Below are 24,672 nucleotides of genomic sequence, written 5' to 3' on the forward strand. Positions count from 1 at the left end.
AACACGAGAACGGAAAGAACGTGTAACATGAGAACGGAAAGAACGTGTAACACGAGAACGGAAAGAACGTGTAACATGAGAACGTGTGACAGGAGAACGTGTAACAGGAGAACGTAAAGAACGTGTAACAGGAGAACGGAAAGAACGTGTAACACGAGAACGTGTAACACGAGAACGTAAAGAACGTGTAACACGAGAACGGAAAGAACGTGTAACACGAGAACGGACAGAACGTATGACACGAGAACGGAAAGAACGTGTAACACGAGAACGTAAAGAACGTGTAACACGAGAACGTAAAGAACGTGTAACACGAGAACGGAAAGAACGTGTAACACGAGAACGTGTAACACGAGAACGTAAAGAATGTGTAACAGGAGAACGTGTAACAGGAGAACGTGTAACAGGAGAACGTGTAACAGGAGAACGTAAAGAACGTGTAACAGGAGAACGTAAAGAACGTGTAACACGAGAACGTAAAGAACGTGTAACACGAGAACGGAAAGAAAATGTAACACGAGAACGGAAAGAACGTGTAACACGAGAACGTGTAACACGAGAACGGAAAGAACGTGTAACACGAGAACGACGAGAACGTAAAGAACGTGTAACACGAGAACGGAAAAAACGTGTAACACGAGAACGGAAAGAACGTGTAACACAAGAACGTAAAGAACGTGTAACACGAGAACGTAAAGAACGTGTAACACAAGAACGTAAAGAACGTGTAACACGAGAACGTAAAGAACGTGTAACACGAGAACGTAAAGAACGTGTAACACGAGAACGTAAAGAACGTGTAACACGAGAACGGAAAGAACGTGTAACACGAGAACGTAAAGAACGTGTAACATGAGAACGTGTAACACGAGAACGTAAAGAACGTGTAACACGAGAACGTAAAGAACGTGTAACACGAGAACGGAAAGAACGTTTAACACGAGAACGTAAAGAACGTGTAACATGAGAACGTGTAACACGAGAACGTAAAGAACGTGTAACACGAGAACGTGTAACACGAGAACGGAAAGAACGTGTAACACGAGAACGTAAATAACGTGTAACATGAGAACGTGTAACACGAGAACGTAAAGAACGTGTAACACGAGAACGTAAAGAACGTGTAACACAAGAACGTAAAGAACGTGTAACACGAGAACGTAAAGAACGTGTAAAACAAGAACGTAAAGAACGTGTAACACGAGAACGGAAAGAACGTGTAACACGAGAACGTAAAGAACGTGTAACATGAGAACGTGTAACACGAGAACGTAAAGAACGTGTAACACGAGAACGTGTAACACGAGAACGGAAAGAACGTGTAACACGAGAACGTAAATAACGTGTAACATGAGAACGTGTAACACGAGAACGTAAAGAACGTGTAACACGAGAACGTAAAGAACGTGTAACACGAGAACGTGTAACACGAGAACGTAAAGAACGTGTAAAACAAGAACGTAAAGAACGTGTAACACGAGAACGGAAAGAACGTGTAACACGAGAACGTAAAGAACGTGTAACATGAGAACGTGTAACACGAGAACGTAAAGAACGTGTAACACGAGAACGTAAAGAACGTGTAACACAAGAACGTAAAGAACGTGTAACACGAGAACGTAAAGAACGTGTAACACGAGAATGTGTAACACTAGAACGTGTAACACGAGAACGTAAAGAACGTGTAACACGAGAACGTAAAGAACGTGTAACACGAGAACGTAAAGAACGTGTAACACGAGAACTTGTAACACGAGAACGTGTAACACGAGAACGGAGAGAACGTGTAACACGAGAACGTGTAACACGAGAACGTAAAGAACGTTTAACACGAGAACGTAAAGAACGTGTAACACGAGAACGGACAGAACGTATAACACGAGAACGGAAAGAACGTGTAACACGAGAACGTGTAACACGAGAACGTAAAGAACGTGTAACACGAGAACGTAAAGAACGTGTAACACGAGAACGTAAAGAACGTGTAACATGAGAACGTGTAACACGGGAACGTAAAGAACGTGTAACACGAGAACGGAAAGAACGTGTAACACGAGAACGTAAAGAACGTGTAACACGAGAACGGAAAGAACGTGTAACACGAGAACGGAAAGAACGTGTAACACGAGAACGGACAGAACGTGTAACACGAGAACGGAAAGAACGTGTAACACGAGAACGTAAAGAACGTATAACATGAGAACGTGTAACACGAGAACGTGTAACACGAGAACGGAAAGAACGTGTAACACGAGAACGTAAAGAACGTGTAACACGAGAACGGAGAGAACGTGTAACACGAGAACGGAAAGAACGTGTAACACGAGAACGGAAAGAACGTGTAACACGAGAACGTGTAACACGAGAACGTAAAGAACGTGTAACATGAGAACGTGTTACACGAGAACGTAAAGAACGTGTAACACGAGAATGTGTAACACGAGAACGGAAAGAACGTGTAACACGAGAACGTAAATAACGTGTAACATGAGAACGTGTAACACGAGAACGTAAAGAACGTGTAACACGAGAACGTAAAGAACGTGTAACACAAGAACGTAAAGAACGTGTAACACGAGAACGTAAAGAACGTGTAACACAAGAACGTAAAGAACGTGTAACACGAGAACGGAAAGAACGTGTAACACGAGAACGTAAAGAACGTGTAACACGAGAACGTAAAGAATGTGTAACACGAGAACGTGTATTACGAGAACGTGTAACACGAGAACGGAAAGAACGTGTAACACGAGAACGGAAAGAAGGTGTAACACGAGAACGGAAAGAACGTGTAACACAAGAACGTTTAACACGACAACGTAAAGACTGTGTAACACGAGAACGGAAAGAACATGTAACACGAGAACGTAAAGAACGTGTAACACGAGAGCGGACAGAACGTGTAACAAGAGAACGTAAAGAACGTGTAACACGAGAACGGAAAGAACGTGTAACACGAGAACGGAAAGAAGGTGTAACACGAGAACGGAAAGAACGTGTAACAGGAGAACAGGAAGAACGTGCAACACGAGAACGTAAAGAACGTGTAACACGAGAACGTAAAGAACGTGTAACACGAGAACGGAAAGAACGTGTAACACGAGAACGTGTAACACGAGAACGTAAAGAACGTGTAACACAAGAACGTAAAGAACGTGTAACACGAGAACGTAAAGAACGTGTAACACAAGAACGGACAGAACGTGTAACACGAGAACGTAAAGAACGTGTAACACGAGAGCGGACAGAACGTGTAACATGAGAACGTGTAACAGGAGAACGTGTAACAGGAGAACGTAAAGAACGTGTAACACGAGAACGTAAAGAACGTGTAACACGAGAACGTAAAGAACGTGTAACACGAGAGCGGACAGAACGTGTAACAAGAGAACGTAAAGAACGTGTAACACGAGAACGGAAAGAACGTGTAACACGAGAACGGAAAGAAGGTGTAACACGAGAACGGAAAGAAGGTGTAACAAGAGAACGGAAAGAACGTGTAACATGAGAACGTGTAACAGGAGAACGTAAAGAACGTGTAACACGAGAACGGACAGAACGTGTAACACGAGAACGGAAAGAACGTGTAACACGAGAACGTAAAGAACGTGTAACATGAGAACGTGTAACAGGAGAACGTAAAGAACGTGTAACACGAGAACGTGTAACACGAGAACGTAAAGAACGTGTAACACGAGAACGTGTAACACGAGAACGGAAAGAACGTGTAACACAAGAACGGAAAGAACGTGTAACACGAGAACGGAAAGAACGTGTAACACGAGAACGTGTAACACGAGAACGTAAAGAACGTGTAACACGAGAACGTGTAACACGAGAACGGAAAGAACGTGTAACACGAGAACGGAAAGAACGTGTAACACGAGAACGGAAAGAACGTGTAACGCGAGAACGTGTAACACGAGAACGTAAAGAACGTGTAACACGAGAACGTAAAGAACGTGTAACACGAGAACGTAAAGAACGTGTAACATGAGAACGTGTAACACGAGAACGTAAAGAACGTTTAACATGAGAACGTGTAACACGAGAACGTAAATAACGTGTAACACGAGAACGTAAAGAACGTGTAACACGAGAACGTAAAGAACGTGTAACACGAGAACGTAAAGAACGTGTAACACGAGAACGGAAAGAACGTGTAACACGAGAACGTGTAACACGAGAACGTAAAGAACGTGTAACACGAGAACGTAAAGAACGTGTAACACGAGAACGTAAAGAACGTGTAACACGAGAACGTGTAACACGAGAACGTGTAACACGAGAACGTAAAGAACGTGTAACACGAGAACGGAAAGAACGTGTAATACGAGAACGTAAAGAACGTGTAACATGAGAACGTGTAACAGGAGAACGTAAAGAATGTGTAACACGAGAACGTGTAACACGAGAACGTAAAGAACGTGTAACACGAGAACGTGTAACACGAGAACGGAAAGAACGTGTAACACGAGAACGGAAAGAACGTGTAACACGAGAACGGAAAGAACGTGTAACACGAGAACGGAAAGAACGTGTAACACGAGAACGTACAGAACGTGTAACACGAGAACGTACAGAACGTGTAACACGAGAACGTGTAACACGAGAACGGAAAGAACGTGTAACACGAGAACGGAAAGAACGTGTAACACGAGAACGGACAGAACGTGTAACAAGAGAACGTGTAACACGAGAACGTAAAGAACGTGTAACACGAGAACGTGTAACACGAGAACGGAAAGAACGTGTAACACGAGAACGTAAATAACGTGTAACATGAGAACGTGTAACACGAGAACGTAAAGAACGTGTAACACGAGAACGTAAAGAACGTGTAACACAAGAACGTAAAGAACGTGTAACACGAGAACGTAAAGAACGTGTAAAACAAGAACGTAAAGAACGTGTAACACGAGAACGGAAAGAACGTGTAACACGAGAACGTAAAGAACGTGTAACATGAGAACGTGTAACACGAGAACGTAAAGAACGTGTAACACGAGAACGTGTAACACGAGAACGGAAAGAACGTGTAACACGAGAACGTAAATAACGTGTAACATGAGAACGTGTAACACGAGAACGTAAAGAACGTGTAACACGAGAACGTAAAGAACGTGTAACACGAGAACGTGTAACACGAGAACGTAAAGAACGTGTAAAACAAGAACGTAAAGAACGTGTAACACGAGAACGGAAAGAACGTGTAACACGAGAACGTAAAGAACGTGTAACATGAGAACGTGTAACACGAGAACGTAAAGAACGTGTAACACGAGAACGTAAAGAACGTGTAACACAAGAACGTAAAGAACGTGTAACACGAGAACGTAAAGAACGTGTAACACGAGAATGTGTAACACTAGAACGTGTAACACGAGAACGTAAAGAACGTGTAACACGAGAACGTAAAGAACGTGTAACACGAGAACGTAAAGAACGTGTAACACGAGAACTTGTAACACGAGAACGTGTAACACGAGAACGGAGAGAACGTGTAACACGAGAACGTGTAACACGAGAACGTAAAGAACGTTTAACACGAGAACGTAAAGAACGTGTAACACGAGAACGGACAGAACGTATAACACGAGAACGGAAAGAACGTGTAACACGAGAACGTGTAACACGAGAACGTAAAGAACGTGTAACACGAGAACGTAAAGAACGTGTAACACGAGAACGTAAAGAACGTGTAACATGAGAACGTGTAACACGGGAACGTAAAGAACGTGTAACACGAGAACGGAAAGAACGTGTAACACGAGAACGTAAAGAACGTGTAACACGAGAACGGAAAGAACGTGTAACACGAGAACGGAAAGAACGTGTAACACGAGAACGGACAGAACGTGTAACACGAGAACGGAAAGAACGTGTAACACGAGAACGTAAAGAACGTATAACATGAGAACGTGTAACACGAGAACGTGTAACACGAGAACGGAAAGAACGTGTAACACGAGAACGTAAAGAACGTGTAACACGAGAACGGAGAGAACGTGTAACACGAGAACGGAAAGAACGTGTAACACGAGAACGGAAAGAACGTGTAACACGAGAACGTGTAACACGAGAACGTAAAGAACGTGTAACATGAGAACGTGTTACACGAGAACGTAAAGAACGTGTAACACGAGAATGTGTAACACGAGAACGGAAAGAACGTGTAACACGAGAACGTAAATAACGTGTAACATGAGAACGTGTAACACGAGAACGTAAAGAACGTGTAACACGAGAACGTAAAGAACGTGTAACACAAGAACGTAAAGAACGTGTAACACGAGAACGTAAAGAACGTGTAACACAAGAACGTAAAGAACGTGTAACACGAGAACGGAAAGAACGTGTAACACGAGAACGTAAAGAACGTGTAACACGAGAACGTAAAGAATGTGTAACACGAGAACGTGTAACACGAGAACGTGTAACACGAGAACGGAAAGAACGTGTAACACGAGAACGGAAAGAAGGTGTAACACGAGAACGGAAAGAACGTGTAACACAAGAACGTTTAACACGACAACGTAAAGAACGTGTAACACGAGAACGGAAAGAACATGTAACACGAGAACGTAAAGAACGTGTAACACGAGAGCGGACAGAACGTGTAACAAGAGAACGTAAAGAACGTGTAACACGAGAACGGAAAGAACGTGTAACACGAGAACGGAAAGAAGGTGTAACACGAGAACGGAAAGAACGTGTAACAGGAGAACAGGAAGAACGTGCAACACGAGAACGTAAAGAACGTGTAACACGAGAACGTAAAGAACGTGTAACACGAGAACGGAAAGAACGTGTAACACGAGAACGTGTAACACGAGAACGTAAAGAACGTGTAACACAAGAACGTAAAGAACGTGTAACACGAGAACGTAAAGAACGTGTAACACAAGAACGGACAGAACGTGTAACACGAGAACGTAAAGAACGTGTAACACGAGAGCGGACAGAACGTGTAACATGAGAACGTGTAACAGGAGAACGTGTAACAGGAGAACGTAAAGAACGTGTAACACGAGAACGTAAAGAACGTGTAACACGAGAACGTAAAGAACGTGTAACACGAGAGCGGACAGAACGTGTAACAAGAGAACGTAAAGAACGTGTAACACGAGAACGGAAAGAACGTGTAACACGAGAACGGAAAGAAGGTGTAACACGAGAACGGAAAGAAGGTGTAACAAGAGAACGGAAAGAACGTGTAACATGAGAACGTGTAACAGGAGAACGTAAAGAACGTGTAACACGAGAACGGACAGAACGTGTAACACGAGAACGGAAAGAACGTGTAACACGAGAACGTAAAGAACGTGTAACATGAGAACGTGTAACAGGAGAACGTAAAGAACGTGTAACACGAGAACGTGTAACACGAGAACGTAAAGAACGTGTAACACGAGAACGTGTAACACGAGAACGGAAAGAACGTGTAACACGAGAACGTGTAACACGAGAACGTAAAGAACGTGTAACATGAGAACGTGTTACACGAGAACGTAAAGAACGTGTAACACGAGAATGTGTAACACGAGAACGGAAAGAACGTGTAACACGAGAACGTAAATAACGTGTAACATGAGAACGTGTAACACGAGAACGTAAAGAACGTGTAACACGAGAACGTAAAGAACGTGTAACACAAGAACGTAAAGAACGTGTAACACGAGAACGTAAAGAACGTGTAACACAAGAACGTAAAGAACGTGTAACACGAGAACGGAAAGAACGTGTAACACGAGAACGTAAAGAACGTGTAACACGAGAACGTAAAGAATGTGTAACACGAGAACGTGTAACACGAGAACGTGTAACACGAGAACGGAAAGAACGTGTAACACGAGAACGGAAAGAAGGTGTAACACGAGAACGGAAAGAACGTGTAACACAAGAACGTTTAACACGACAACGTAAAGAACGTGTAACACGAGAACGGAAAGAACATGTAACACGAGAACGTAAAGAACGTGTAACACGAGAGCGGACAGAACGTGTAACAAGAGAACGTAAAGAACGTGTAACACGAGAACGGAAAGAACGTGTAACACGAGAACGGAAAGAAGGTGTAACACGAGAACGGAAAGAACGTGTAACAGGAGAACAGGAAGAACGTGCAACACGAGAACGTAAAGAACGTGTAACACGAGAACGTAAAGAACGTGTAACACGAGAACGGAAAGAACGTGTAACACGAGAACGTGTAACACGAGAACGTAAAGAACGTGTAACACAAGAACGTAAAGAACGTGTAACACGAGAACGTAAAGAACGTGTAACACAAGAACGGACAGAACGTGTAACACGAGAACGTAAAGAACGTGTAACACGAGAGCGGACAGAACGTGTAACATGAGAACGTGTAACAGGAGAACGTGTAACAGGAGAACGTAAAGAACGTGTAACACGAGAACGTAAAGAACGTGTAACACGAGAACGTAAAGAACGTGTAACACGAGAGCGGACAGAACGTGTAACAAGAGAACGTAAAGAACGTGTAACACGAGAACGGAAAGAACGTGTAACACGAGAACGGAAAGAAGGTGTAACACGAGAACGGAAAGAAGGTGTAACAAGAGAACGGAAAGAACGTGTAACATGAGAACGTGTAACAGGAGAACGTAAAGAACGTGTAACACGAGAACGGACAGAACGTGTAACACGAGAACGGAAAGAACGTGTAACACGAGAACGTAAAGAACGTGTAACATGAGAACGTGTAACAGGAGAACGTAAAGAACGTGTAACACGAGAACGTGTAACACGAGAACGTAAAGAACGTGTAACACGAGAACGTGTAACACGAGAACGGAAAGAACGTGTAACACAAGAACGGAAAGAACGTGTAACACGAGAACGGAAAGAACGTGTAACACGAGAACGTGTAACACGAGAACGTAAAGAACGTGTAACACGAGAACGTGTAACACGAGAACGGAAAGAACGTGTAACACGAGAACGGAAAGAACGTGTAACACGAGAACGGAAAGAACGTGTAACGCGAGAACGTGTAACACGAGAACGTAAAGAACGTGTAACACGAGAACGTAAAGAACGTGTAACACGAGAACGTAAAGAACGTGTAACATGAGAACGTGTAACACGAGAACGTAAAGAACGTTTAACATGAGAACGTGTAACACGAGAACGTAAATAACGTGTAACACGAGAACGTAAAGAACGTGTAACACGAGAACGTAAAGAACGTGTAACACGAGAACGTAAAGAACGTGTAACACGAGAACGGAAAGAACGTGTAACACGAGAACGTGTAACACGAGAACGTAAAGAACGTGTAACACGAGAACGTAAAGAACGTGTAACACGAGAACGTAAAGAACGTGTAACACGAGAACGTGTAACACGAGAACGTGTAACACGAGAACGTAAAGAACGTGTAACACGAGAACGGAAAGAACGTGTAATACGAGAACGTAAAGAACGTGTAACATGAGAACGTGTAACAGGAGAACGTAAAGAATGTGTAACACGAGAACGTGTAACACGAGAACGTAAAGAACGTGTAACACGAGAACGTGTAACACGAGAACGGAAAGAACGTGTAACACGAGAACGGAAAGAACGTGTAACACGAGAACGGAAAGAACGTGTAACACGAGAACGGAAAGAACGTGTAACACGAGAACGTACAGAACGTGTAACACGAGAACGTACAGAACGTGTAACACGAGAACGTGTAACACGAGAACGGAAAGAACGTGTAACACGAGAACGGAAAGAACGTGTAACACGAGAACGGACAGAACGTGTAACAAGAGAACGTAAAGAACGTGTAACACGAGAACGGAAAGAACGTGTAACACGAGAACGTAAAGAACGTGTAACACGAGAACGGAGAGAACGTGTAACACGAGAACGGAAAGAACGTGTAACACGAGAACGGAAAGAACGTGTAACACGAGAACGTGTAACACGAGAACGTAAAGAACGTGTAACATGAGAACGTGTTACACGAGAACGTAAAGAACGTGTAACACGAGAATGTGGAACACGAGAACGGAAAGAACGTGTAACACGAGAACGTAAATAACGTGTAACATGAGAACGTGTAACACGAGAACGTAAAGAACGTGTAACACGAGAACGTAAAGAACGTGTAACACGAGAACGTAAAGAACGTGTAACACAAGAACGTAAAGAACGTGTAACACGAGAACGGAAAGAACGTGTAACACGAGAACGTAAAGAACGTGTAACACGAGAACGTAAAGAATGTGTAACACGAGAACGTGTAACACGAGAACGGAAAGAACGTGTAACACGAGAACGGAAAGAAGGTGTAACACGAGAACGGAAAGAACGTGTAACACAAGAACGTTTAACACGACAACGTAAAGAACGTGTAACACGAGAACGGAAAGAACATGTAACACGAGAACGTAAAGAACGTGTAACACGAGAGCGGACAGAACGTGTAACAAGAGAACGTAAAGAACGTGTAACACGAGAACGGAAAGAACGTGTAACACGAGAACGGAAAGAAGGTGTAACACGAGAACGGAAAGAACGTGTAACATGAGAACGTGTAACAGGAGAACGTAAAGAACGTGTAACACGAGAACGGACAGAACGTGTAACACGAGAACGTGTAACACGAGAACGTAAAGAACGTGTAACACGAGAACGTGTAACACGAGAACGGAAAGAACGTGTAACACGAGAACGGAAAGAACGTGTAACACGAGAACGGAAAGAACGTGTAACACGAGAACGGAAAGAACGTGTAACACGAGAACGTGTAACACGAGAACGTACAGAACGTGTAACACGAGAACGTGTAACACGAGAACGGAAAGAACGTGTAACACGAGAACGGAAAGAACGTGTAACACGAGAACGGACAGAACGTGTAACAAGAGAACGTAAAGAACGTGTAACACGAGAACGGAAAGAACGTGTAACACGAGAACGGAAAGAACGTGTAACAGGAGAACAGAAAGAACGTGTAACAGGAGAACAGAAAGAACGTGCAACACGAGAACGTAAAGAACGTGTAACACGAGAACGTAAAGAACGTGTAACACGAGAACGGAAAGAACGTGTAACACGAGAACGTGTAACACGAGAACGTAAAGAACGTGTAACACAAGAACGTAAAGAACGTGTAACACGAGAACGTAAAGAACGTGTAACACGAGAACGGACAGAACGTGTAACACGAGAACGTAAAGAACGTGTAACACGAGAGCGGACAGAACGTGTAACATGAGAACGTGTAACAGGAGAACGTGTAACAGGAGAACGTAAAGAACGTGTAACACGAGAACGTAAAGAACGTGTAACACGAGAACGTAAAGAACGTGTAACACGAGAGCGGACAGAACGTGTAACAAGAGAACGTAAAGAACGTGTAACACGAGAACGGAAAGAACGTGTAACACGAGAACGGAAAGAAGGTGTAACACGAGAACGGAAAGAAGGTGTAACAAGAGAACGGAAAGAACGTGTAACATGAGAACGTGTAACAGGAGAACGTAAAGAACGTGTAACACGAGAACGGACAGAACGTGTAACACGAGAACGGAAAGAACGTGTAACACGAGAACGTAAAGAACGTGTAACATGAGAACGTGTAACAGGAGAACGTAAAGAACGTGTAACACGAGAACGTGTAACACGAGAACGTAAAGAACGTGTAACACGAGAACGTGTAACACGAGAACGGAAAGAACGTGTAACACAAGAACGGAAAGAACGTGTAACACGAGAACGGAAAGAACGTGTAACACGAGAACGTGTAACACGAGAACGTAAAGAACGTGTAACACGAGAACGTGTAACACGAGAACGGAAAGAACGTGTAACACGAGAACGGAAAGAACGTGTAACACGAGAACGGAAAGAACGTGTAACGCGAGAACGTGTAACACGAGAACGTAAAGAACGTGTAACACGAGAACGTAAAGAACGTGTAACACGAGAACGTAAAGAACGTGTAACATGAGAACGTGTAACACGAGAACGTAAAGAACGTGTAACATGAGAACGTGTAACACGAGAACGTAAATAACGTGTAACATGAGAACGTGTAACACGAGAACGTAAAGAACGTGTAACACGAGAACGTAAAGAACGTGTAACACGAGAACGTAAAGAACGTGTAACACGAGAACGGAAAGAACGTGTAACACGAGAACGTGTAACACGAGAACGTAAAGAACGTGTAACACGAGAACGTAAAGAACGTGTAACACGAGAACGTAAAGAACGTGTAACACGAGAACGTAAAGAACGTGTAACACGAGAACGTGTAACACGAGAACGGAAAGAACGTGTAATACGAGAACGTAAAGAACGTGTAACATGAGAACGTGTAACAGGAGAACGTAAAGAACGTGTAACACGAGAACGTGTAACACGAGAACGTAAAGAACGTGTAACACGAGAACGTGTAACACGAGAACGGAAAGAACGTGTAACACGAGAACGGAAAGAACGTGTAACACGAGAACGGAAAGAACGTGTAACACGAGAACGGAAAGAACGTGTAACACGAGAACGTACAGAACGTGTAACACGAGAACGTGTAACACGAGAACGTACAGAACGTGTAACACGAGAACGTGTAACACGAGAACGGAAAGAACGTGTAACACGAGAACGGAAAGAACGTGTAACACGAGAACGGACAGAACGTGTAACAAGAGAACGTAAAGAACGTGTAACACGAGAACGGAAAGAACGTGTAACACGAGAACGGAAAGAACGTGTAACAGGAGAACAGAAAGAACGTGTAACAGGAGAACAGAAAGAACGTGCAACACGAGAACGTAAAGAACGTGTAACACGAGAACGTAAAGAACGTGTAACACGAGAACGGAAAAAACGTGTAACACGAGAACGTGTAACACGAGAACGTAAAGAACGTGTAACACAAGAACGTAAAGAACGTGTAACACGAGAACGTAAAGAACGTGTAACACGAGAACGGACAGAACGTGTAACACGAGAACGTAAAGAACGTGTAACACGAGAACGTAAAGAACGTGTAACACGAGAACGTAAAGAACGTGTAACACGAGAGCGGACAGAACGTGTAACAAGAGAACGTAAAGAACGTGTAACACGAGAACGGAAAGAAGGTGTAACACGAGAACGGAAAGAAGGTGTAACACGAGAACGGAAAGAAGGTGTAACACGAGAACGGAAAGAACGTGTAACATGAGAACGTGTAACAGGAGAACGTAAAGAACGTGTAACAAGAGAACGGACAGAACGTGTAACACGAGAACGTAAAGAACGTGTAACATGAGAACGTGTAACAGGAGAACGTAAAGAACGTGTAACACGAGAACGTGTAACACGAGAACGGAAAGAACGTGTAACACAAGAACGGAAAGAACGTGTAACACGAGAACGGAAAGAACGTGTAACACGAGAACGTGTAACACGAGAACGTAAAGAACGTGTAACACGAGAACGTGTAACACGAGAACGGAAAGAACGTGTAACACGAGAACGGAAAGAACGTGTAACACGAGCACGGACAGAACGTGTAACAAGAGAACGTAAAGAACGTGTAACACGAGAACGGAAAGAATGTGTAACACGAGAACGGAAAGAACGTGTAACAGGAGAACAGAAAGAACGTGTAACAGGAGAACAGAAAGAACGTGTAACACGAGAACGTAAAGAACGTGTAACACGAGAACGTAAAGAACGTGTAACACGAGAATGGAAAGAACGTGTAACACGAGAACGTGTAACACGAGAACGTAAAGAACGTGTAACACGAGAACGGAAAGAACGTGTAACACGAGAACGTAAAGAACGTGTAACATGAGAACGTGTAACACGAGAACGTAAAGAACGTGTAACACGAGAACGTGTAACACGAGAACGTAAAGAACGTGTAACACGAGAACAGACAGAACGTGTAACACGAGAACGTGTAACACGAGAACGTAAAGAACGTGTAACACGAGAACGGAAAGAACGTGTAACACGAGAACGTAAAGAACGTGTAACATGAGAACGTGTAACACGAGAACGTAAAGAACGTGTAACACGAGAACGTGTAACACGAGAACGTAAAGAACGTGTAACACGAGAACGGACAGAACGTGTAACACGAGAACGGAAAGAACGTGTAATACGAGAACGTAAAGAACGTGTAACACGAGAACGTGTAACACGAGAACGTAAAGAATGTGTAACACGAGAACGTGTAACACGAGAACGGAAAGAACGTGTAACACGAGAACGGAAAGAACGTGTAACACGAGAACGGAAAGAACGTGTAACACGAGAACGTGTAACACGAGAACGTACAGAACGTGTAACACGAGAACGTGTAACACGAGAACGGAAAGAACGTGTAACACGAGAACGGAAAGAACGTGTAACACGAGAACGGACAGAACGTGTAACAAGAGAACGTAAAGAACGTGTAACACGAGAACGGAAAGAACGTGTAACACGAGAACGGAAAGAACGTGTAACAGGAGAACAGAAAGAACGTGTAACAGGAGAACAGAAAGAACGTGCAACACGAGAACGTAAAGAACGTGTAACACGAGAACGTAAAGAACGTGTAACACGAGAACGGAAAGAACGTGTAACACGAGAACGTGTAACACGAGAACGTAAAGAACGTGTAACACAAGAACGTAAAGAACGTGTAACACGAGAACGTAAAGAACGTGTAACACGAGAACGGACAGAACGTGTAACACGAGAACGTAAAGAACGTGTAACACGAGAGCGGACAGAACGTGTAACATGAGAACGTGTAACAGGAGAACGTAAAGAACGTGTAACACGAGAACGTAAAGAACGTGTAACACGAGAACGTAAAGAACGTGTAACACGAGAGCGGACAGAACGTGTAACAAGAGAACGTAAAGAACGTGTAACACGAGAACGGAAAGAACGTGTAACACGAGAACGGAAGGAAGGTGTAACACGAGAACGGAAAGAAGGTGTAACAAGAGAACGGAAAGAACGTGTAACATGAGAACGTGTAACAGGAGAACGTAAAGAACGTGTAACACGAGAACGGACAGAACGTGTAACACGAGAACGGAAAGAACGTGTAACACGAGAACGGAAAGAACGTGTAACACGAGAACGTAAAGAACGTGTAACATGAGAACGTGTAACAGGAGAACGTAAAGAACGTGTAACACGAGAACGTGTAACACGAGAACGTAAAGAACGTGTAACACGAGAACGTGTAACACGAGAACGGAAAGAACGTGTAACACAAGAACGTAAAGAACGTGTAACACGAGAACGGAAAGAACGTGTAACACGAGAACGTGTAACACGAGAACGTAAAGAACGTGTAACACGAGAACGTGTAACACGAGAACGGAAAGAACGTGTAACACGAGAACGGAAAGAACGTGTAACACGAGAACGGACAGAACGTGTAACAAGAGAACGTAAAGAACGTGTAACACGAGAACGGAAAGAATGTGTAACACGAGAACGGAAAGAACGTGTAACAGGAGAACAGAAAGAACGTGTAACAGGAGAACAGAAAGAACGTGTAACACGAGAACGTAAAGAACGTGTAACACGAGAACGTAAAGAACGTGTAACACGAGAATGGAAAGAACGTTTAACACGAGAACGTGTAACACGAGAACGTAAAGAACGTGTAACACGAGAACGGAAAGAACGTGTAACACGAGAACGTAAAGAACGTGTAACACGAGAACGGAAAGAAAATGTAACACGAGAACGGAAAGAACGTGTAACACGAGAACGTAAAGAACGTGTAACACGAGAACGTGTAACACGAGAACGTAAAGAACGTGTAACACGAGAACGGACAGAACGTGTAACACGAGAACGGAAAGAACGTGTAATACGAGAACGTAAAGAACGTGTAACATGAGAACGTGTAACAGGAGAACGTAAAGAACGTGTAACACGAGAACGTAAAGAACGTGTAACACGAGAACGTGTAACACGAGAACGGAAAGAACGTGTAACACGAGAACGGAAAGAACGTGTAACACGAGAACGGAAAGAACGTGTAACACGAGAACGGAAAGAACGTGTAACACGAGAACGTGTAACACGAGAACGTGTAACACGAGAACGTACAGAACGTGTAACACGAGAACGTGTAACACGAGAACGGAAAGAACGTGTAACACGAGAACGGAAAGAACGTGTAACACGAGAACGGACAGAACGTGTAACAAGAGAACGGACAGAACGTGTAACACGAGAACGTAAAGAACGTGTAACACGAGAACGGAAAGAACGTGTAACACGAGAACGGAAAGAACGTGTAACAGGAGAACAGAAAGAACGTGTAACAGGAGAACAGAAAGAACGTGCAACACGAGAACGTAAAGAACAAGTAACACGAGAACGTAAAGAACGTGTAACACGAGAACGTAAAGAACGTGTAACACGAGAACGGAAAGAACGTGTAACACGAGAACGTGTAACAGGAGAACGTAAAGAACGTGTAACATGAGAACGTAAAAAGAACGTGTAACACGAGAACGTGTAACACGAGAACGTGTAACACGAGAACGTAAATAACGTGTAACATGAGAACGTGTAACACGAGAACGTAAAGAACGTGTAACACGAGAACGTAAAGAACGTGTAACACGAGAACGGAAAGAACGTGTAACACGAGAGCGGACAGAACGTGTAACAAGAGAACGGAAAGAACGTGTAACACGAGAACGGAAAGAAGGTGTAACACGAGAACGGAAAGAACGTGTAACACAAGAACGTTTAACACGACAACGTAAAGAACGTGTAACACGAGAACGGAAAGAACATGTAACACGAGAACGTAAAGAACGTGTAACACGAGAGCGGACAGAACGTGTAACAAGAGAACGTAAAGAACGTGTAACACGAGAACGGAAAGAACGTGTAACACGAGAACGGAAAGAAGGTGTAACACGAGAACGGAAAGAAGGTGTAACACGAGAACGGAAAGAACGTGTAACATGAGAACGTGTAACAGGAGAACATAAAGAACGTGTAACACGAGAACGGACAGAACGTGTAACACGAGAACGTGTAACACGAGAACGTAAAGAACGTGTAACACGAGAACGGAAAGAACGTGTAACACGAGAACGTAAAGAACGTGTAACATGAGAACGTGTAACACGAGAACGTAAAGAACGTGTAACACGAGAACGTGTAACACGAGAACGTAAAGAACGTGTAACACGAGAACGGACAGAACGTGTAACACGAGAACGGAAAGAACGTGTAATACGAGAACGTAAAGAACGTGTAACATGAGAACGTGCAACAGGAGAACGTAAAGAACGTGTAACACGAGAACGTGTAACACGAGAACGTAAAGAACGTGTAACACGAGAACGTGTAACACGAGAACGGAAAGAACGTGTAACACGAGAACGGAAAGAACGTGTAACACGAGAACGGAAAGAACGTGTAACACGAGAACGGAAAGAACGTGTAACACGAGAACGGAAAGAACGTGTAACACGAGAACGTGTAACACGAGAACGTACAGAACGTGTAACACGAGAACGTGTAACACGAGAACGGAAAGAACGTGTAACACGAGAACGGAAAGAACGTGTAACACGAGAACGGACAGAACGTGTAACAAGAGAACGTAAAGAACGTGTAACACGAGAACGGAAAGAACGTGTAACAAGAGAACGTACAGAACGTGTAACACGAGAACGTGTAACACGAGAACGGAAAGAACGTGTAACACGAGAACGGACAGAACGTGTAACAAGAGAACGTAAAGAACGTGTAACACGAGAACGGAAAGAACGTGTAACACGAGAACGGAAAGAACGTGTAACAGGAGAACAGAAAGAACGTGCAACACGAGAACGTAAAGAACGTGTAACACGAGAACGTAAAGAACGTGTAACACGAGAACGGAAAGAACGTGTAACACGAGAACGTGTAACACGAGAACGTAACGAACGTGTAACACAAGAACGTAAAGAACGTGTAACACGAGAACGTAAAGAACGTGTAACACGAGAACGGACAGAACGTGTAACACGAGAACGTAAAGAACGTGTAACACGAGAGCGGACAGAACGTGTAACATGAGAACGTGTAACAGGAGAACGTGTAACACGAGAACGTAAAGAATGTGTAACACGAGAACGTAAAGAATGTGTAACACGAGAACGTGTAACATGAGAACGGAAAGAACGTGTAACACGAGAACGGAAAGAACGTGTAACACGAGAACGGACAGAACGTGTAACAAGAGAACGTAAAGAACGTGTAACACGAGAACGGAAAGAACGTGTAACACGAGAACGGAAAGAACGTGTAACAGGAGAACAGAAAGAACGTGTAACAGGAGAACAGAAAGAACGTGCAACACGAGAACGTAAAGAACAAGTAACACGAGAACGGAAAGAACGTGTAACACGAGAACGTGTAACACGAGAACGTAAAGAACGTGTAACACGAGAACGGAAAGAACGTGTAACACGAGAACGTGTAACGTGAGAACGTAAAGAACGTGTAACACGAGAACGTGTAACACGAGAACGTGTAACACGAGAACGTAAATAACGTGTAACATGAGAACGTATAACACGAGAATGTAAAGAACGTGTAACACGAGAACGGAAAGAACGTGTAACACGAGAGCGGACAGAACGTGTAACAAGAGAACGTTTAACACGACAACGTAAAGAACGTGTAACACGAGAACGGAAAGAACATGTAACACGAGAACGGAAAGAACATGTAACACGAGAACGGAAAGAACGTGTAACACGAGAACGGAAAGAAGGTGTAACACGAGAACGGAAAGAACGTGTAACACAAGAACGTTTAACACGACAACGTAAAGAACGTGTAACACGAGAACGGAAAGAACATGTAACACGAGAACGGAAAGAACGTGTAACACGAGAACGTAAAGAACGTGTAACACGAAAACGTAAAGAACGTGTAACACGAGAACGGAAAGAAGGTGTAACACGAGAACGGAAAGAACGTGTAACACGAGAACGGAAAGAACGTGTAACACGAGAACGTAAAGAACGTGTAACACGAGAACGTAAAGAACGTGTAACACGAGAACGGACAGAACGTGTAACACGAGAACGTAAAGAACGTGTAACATGAGAATGTGTAACAGGAGAACGTAAAGAACGTGTAACACGAGAACGTGTAACACAAGAACGTAAAGAACGTGTAACACGACAACGTGTAACACGAGAACGTAAAGAACGTGTAACACGAGAACGTGTAACACAAGAACGGAAAGAACGTGTAACACGAGAACGGAAAGAACGTGTAACACGAGAACGGACAGAACGTGTAACAAGAGAACGTAAAGAACGTGTAACACGAGAACGGAAAGAACGTGTAACAGGAGAACAGAAAGAACGTGTAACAGGAGAACGGAAAGAACGTGTAACACGAGAACGTGTAACAGGAGAACGTAAAGAACGTGTAACATGAGAACGTAAAGAACGTGTAACACGAGAACGTGTAACACGAGAACGTGTAACACGAGAACGTAAATAACGTGTAACATGAGAACGTGTAACACGAGAACGTAAAGAACGTGTAACACGAGAACGTAAAGAACGTGTAACACGAGAACGGAAAGAACGTGTAACACGAGAACGGAAAGAAGGTGTAACACGAGAACGGAAAGAACGTGTAACACAAGAACGTTTAACACGACAACGTAAAGAATGTGTAACACGAGAACGGAAAGAACATGTAACACGAGAACGGACAAGAACGTGTAACACGAGAACGTAAAGAACGTGTAACACGAAAACGTAAAGAACGTGTAACACGAGAACGGAAAGAAGGTGAAACACGAGAACGGAAAGAACGTGTAACACGAGAACGTTTAACACGACAACGTAAAGCACGTGTAACACGAGAACGGAAAGAACGTGTAACACGAGAACGTAAAGAACGTGTAACACGAGAACGTAAAGAACGTGTAACACGAGAACGGACAGAACGTGTAACACGAGAACGTAAAGAACGTGTAACATGAGAATGTGTAACAGGAGAACGTAAAGAACGTGTAACACGAGAACGTGTAACACAAGAACGTAAAGAACGTGTAACACGACAACGTGTAACACGAGAACGTAAATAACGTGTAACACGAGAACGTAAATAACGTGTAACACGAGAACGTGTAACACGAGAACGTAAATAACGTGTAACACGAGAACGTGTAACACGAGAACGGAAAGAACGTGTAACACGAGAACGGAAAGAACGTGTAACACGAGAACGGACAGAACGTGTAACAAGAGAACGTAAAGAACGTGTAACACGAGAACGGAAAGAACGTGTAACAGGAGAACAGAAAGAACGTGTAACAGGAGAACAGAAAGAACGTGTAACAGGAGAACGGAAAGAACGTGTAACAGGAGAACAGAAAGAACATGTAACAAGAGAACGGAAAGACAGGAGAACAGGCAGAACATTCATCATAAGTGTTCCTTATGTTCTACTGCCTCACACAGCAGGATTAAATGAGGAAAATTATGCAAAAAAAAGAATGTGACCCTTGACCCTAACACCTAACCAAGGGGCGTGGCTTACCTCGATGCTGTACTTGGTCATGTGACCCTGGCGTCGGCAGTACAGGTACAACATGCCGATGCTGCTGCCCACGGCAACGAAGTCCGGACTGCAGTCCACAGCCGTGAGGTAAACCAGGACTGAGCGGAACCCTCTCTGGACCTAAGACAGAACAGGGTTAGACCTGGACCTGGACCTGGACCTGGTCCTGGACCTGAGACAGAACAGGGTTGAACAGCTTCTTGTCCTTATTGCTCTGTTTTTGCGAAGGCTTGGTTTAGACCCAGTTTAGACCCAGTTTAGACCCGGTTTAGACCCAGTTTAGACCCGGTTTAGACCCGGTTTAGACCCAGTTTAGACCCAGTTTAGACCCAGTTTAGACCCAGTTTAGACCCAGTTTAGACCCGGTTTAGACCCAGTTTAGACCCGGTTTAGACCCGGTTTAGACCCAGTTTAGACCCAGTTTAGACCCAGTTTAGACCCAATTTAGTCCCAGTTTAGTCCCAGTTTAGTCCTGCTTTTCACCTGGTTTAGACCCAGTTTAGACCCGGTTTAGACCAGTTTAGACCCGGTTTAGTCCTGCTTTAGACCTGGTTTAGTCCTGGTTTAGTCCTGGTTTAGACCTGGTTTAGACCTGGTTTAGACCTGGTTTAGACCTGGTTTAGTCCTGGTTTAGACCTGGTTTAGACCTGGTTTTGACCCAGTTTAGACCCGGTTTAGACCCAGTTCAGACCCGGTTTAGACCCAGTTTAGACCCGGTTTTGTCCTGTTTTAGACCTGCTTTAGTCCCTGTTTAGTCCTGGTTTAGTCCTGGTTTAGTCCTGGTTTTGTCCTGGTTTTGTCCTGGTTTTGTCCTGGTTTAGTCCTGGTTTAGTCCTGGTTTAGTCCTGGTTTTGTCCTGGTTTAGTCCTGGTTCAGAAATGCTTTAGTCCTGGTTTAGTGCTGGTTTAGTCCTGGTTTAGACCTGGTTTTGTCCTGGTTTAGTCCTGGTTTAGACCTGGTTTAGTCCTGGTTTAGTCCTGGTTTAGTCCTGGTTTAGTCCTGGTTTAGTACCTTGACTGGGATGGCGTTGAGGAGGTTGTATAAGGGACAGAACTCCCTCAGAACAGAGTCCTGGGTCGATGCCATGACGAGTCTCCTGAAGAGGAAGAAAACAGTGTCACTCTTCTGACCTCTGAGCCTCTCCTCTGACCTCTGAGCCTCTCCTCTGACCTCTGAGCCTCTCCTCTGACCTCTGAGCCTCTCCTCTGACCTCTGACCCTCTCCTCTGACCTCTGAGCCTCTCCTCTGACCTCTGAGCCTCTCCTCTGACCTCTGACCCTCTCCTCTGACCTCTGAGCCTCTCCTCTGACCTCTGAGCCTCTCCTCTGACCATTAACTAGGTGAGAATATGAACTTGGGGAGGTAAACTGGATGTACAGTCTGTGATTGACCAGCAGAGGGCGCACTGGTTATAAAACTGAAACTAAACGTAATTTCGCTTTAAAATCACGTGACTTTAAGAGTCACGTGATTTTAAATTATGAACGAAGTCAGAAAACTATGAATCCGCATTTATTTCACTCAAGCAAAGTCCGACTGAAGCTCACATCCGGGCTCTTGATGTTTATAACGTGATAAACCATAAACAATATGAAGTGCACTTCAGTTCCGCGGGTGAAACGTTCATGATTCACGAGGCCGAATCACGCAGAAGATTCTCCTCAACTGTTTGGTCAAATGTAAAGTCTGGACATGAGCCACAGTCGACAATAACACACGTGCAAGAGAGAAATGACGCAGCGCTGGAGCGGGTTCGGTTTAGACTCTTGTCATCATCACTAAACACGGCCCTAGAGTTCCACTCTCATAATGAAACGCTCTTTAAACTGTAAGAACACGTGCGTCATACGAGCCGTAAACAGCTGTTGTTGTTGTTGTTTATGGTGGAAACGTGCGCAAAGTGAGCGTTTCCGTGAGGCTAAGTGTAGCTAACTGTTAGCTCTGGAGCTAAAGCAGGCTTCCGGGCTTACGCGGGATCGACCGGCTCCTGGAGGCTTCAGCAGCGGCGTCCCGGGCACCTACAAGCCGCACAAGAGGCTCTAGAGTCCGGGCAGAAAGGTCCACGGCCGCGGAGCATCTCCCGGAGCAAATCCACCTGCCATCGCCCCGAAGAGTCACCAAACAGCGCCCCCGGGCGGCAGCAGCAGGAGGTGCAGGGCAGGAGGTGCGGGGCAGGAGGTGCAGGGCAGGAGAGGTGCAGGGCAGGAGGTGCAGGGCAGGAGGTGCGGGGCAGGAGGTGCAGGGCAGGTGGTGCAGGGCAGGAGGTGCGGGGCAGGAGGTGCAGGGCAGGTGGTGCAGGGCAGGAGAGGTGCAGGGCAGGAGGTGCAGGGCAGGAGAGGTGCAGGGCAGGAGGTGCAGGGCAGGAGGTGCAGGGCAGGAGAGGTGCAGGGCAGGAGGTGCAGGGCAGGAGAGGTGCAGGGCAGGAGGTGCAGGGCAGGAGAGGTGCAGGGCAGGAGGTGCAGGGCAGGAGAGGTGCAGGGCAGGAGGTGCAGGGCAGGAGGTGCAGGGCAGGTGGTGCAGGGCAGGAGGTGCAGGGCAGGAGAGGTGCAGGGCAGGAGGTGCAGGGCAGGAGAGGTGCAGGGCAGGAGGTGCAGGGCAGGAGGTGCAGGGCAGGTGGTGCAGGGCAGGAGGTGCAGGGCAGGAGAGGTGCAGGGCAGGAGGTGCAGGGCAGGAGAGGTGCAGGGCAGGAGGTGCAGGGCAGGAGGTGCAGGGCAGGAGAGGTGCAGGGCAGGAGGTGCAGGGCAGGAGAGGTGCAGGGCAGGAGGTGCAGGGCAGGAGGTGCAGGGCAGGTGGTGCAGGGCAGGAGGTGCAGGGCAGGAGAGGTGCAGGGCAGGAGGTGCAGGGCAGGAGAGGTGCAGGGCAGGAGGTGCAGGGCAGGAGGTGCAGGGCAGGAGAGGTGCAGGGCAGGAGGTGCAGGGCAGGAGAGGTGCAGGGCAGGAGGTGCAGGGCAGGAGGTGCAGGGCAGGAGAGGTGCAGGGCAGGAGGTGCAGGGCAGGAGAGGTGCAGGGCAGGAGGTGCAGGGCAGGAGAGGTGCAGGGCAGGAGGTGCAGGGCAGGAGAGGTGCAGGGCAGGAGGTGCAGGGCAGGAGGTGCAGGGCAGGTGGTGCAGGGCAGGAGGTGCAGGGCAGGAGAGGTGCAGGGCAGGAGGTGCAGGGCAGGAGAGGTGCAGGGCAGGAGGTGCAGGGCAGGAGGTGCAGGGCAGGAGGTGCAGGGCAGGTGGTGCAGGGCAGGAGAGGTGCAGGGCAGGAGAGGTGCAGGGCAGGAGGTGCAGGGCAGGAGGTGCAGGGCAGGAGAGGTGCAGGGCAGGTGGTGCAGGGCAGGAGGTGCAGGGCAGGAGAAGTGCAGGGCAGGAGGTGCAGGGCAGGTGGTGCAGGGCAGGAGAGGTGCAGGGCAGGAGGTGCAGGGCAGGAGGTGCAGGGCAGGAGGTGCAGGGCAGGAGAGGTGCAGGGCAGGAGGTGCAGGGCAGGAGGTGCAGGGCAGGAGGTGCAGGGCAGGAGAGGTGCAGGGCAGGAGAAGTGCAGGGCAGGAGGTGCAGGGCAGGAGGTGCAGGGCAGGAGGTGCAGGGCAGGAGGTGCAGGGCAGGAGGTGCAGGGCAGGAGAGGTGCAGGGCAGGACCACAATCACAGCTTTATTTCCATTGTCACGTGACAGACGCAAAACAATGACACTATGAAGAAGTCATAACTATAATAATACAAAATATAAAGTTAAAAAATAGGCTTAAAATGTAGACAAATGTACAGTTGTACAGATATGTAGAGCAGAAAGTGATTAAGTTATGATTAATTATGACAGTGTTTAAGAAGTGTTCAGAGTCCAACAGCAGAGGAAGTGTTCTGAGGGGAGGAGGTTCTGGTCCTGTCTGAGGGGCGTGGCCTCCTGCCTGAGGGGCGTGTCCTCCAGTCTGAGGGGCGTGGCCTCCTGCCTGAGGGGCGTGTCCTCCAGTCTGAGGGGCGTGGCCTCCTGCCTGAGGGGCGTGTCCTCCAGTCTGAGGGGCGTGGCCTCCTGCCTGAGGGGCGTGTCCTCCAGTCTGAGGGGCGTGGCCTCCTGTCTGAGGGGCGTGGCCTCCTGTCTGAGGGGCGTGTCCTCCAGTCTG

General features: G+C 45.8%; 1 protein-coding gene across 1 annotated transcript in view; it reads right to left on the bottom strand.

The window, feature by feature from the left end:
* The window catches only part of LOC140380201 (tectonin beta-propeller repeat-containing protein 2-like), a gene marked incomplete at its 3' end in the record, with an annotated part of 50,710 nt that extends 27,981 nt beyond the window's left edge, over positions 1 to 22,729 (bottom strand). Inside the window, exons 1-3 of the mRNA XM_072464363.1 lie at positions 22,548 to 22,729; positions 21,589 to 21,673; positions 20,557 to 20,697 (exon numbers count right to left, since the gene is read on the bottom strand). Of these exons, the coding sequence (XP_072320464.1) occupies positions 20,557 to 20,697; positions 21,589 to 21,663 (216 nt within the window). The remainder of the gene's footprint in view (positions 1 to 20,556; positions 20,698 to 21,588; positions 21,674 to 22,547) is intronic.
* Positions 22,730 to 24,672: the final 1,943 nt, after the last annotated feature.

This window comes from Eucyclogobius newberryi, unplaced genomic scaffold, assembly GCF_026437365.1.
Source record: "Eucyclogobius newberryi isolate DKJ021-1_F unplaced genomic scaffold, fEucNew1.0.hap1 SCAF_45, whole genome shotgun sequence".
In the NCBI taxonomy this organism is placed as follows: Eukaryota; Metazoa; Chordata; class Actinopteri; order Gobiiformes; family Gobiidae; genus Eucyclogobius; species Eucyclogobius newberryi.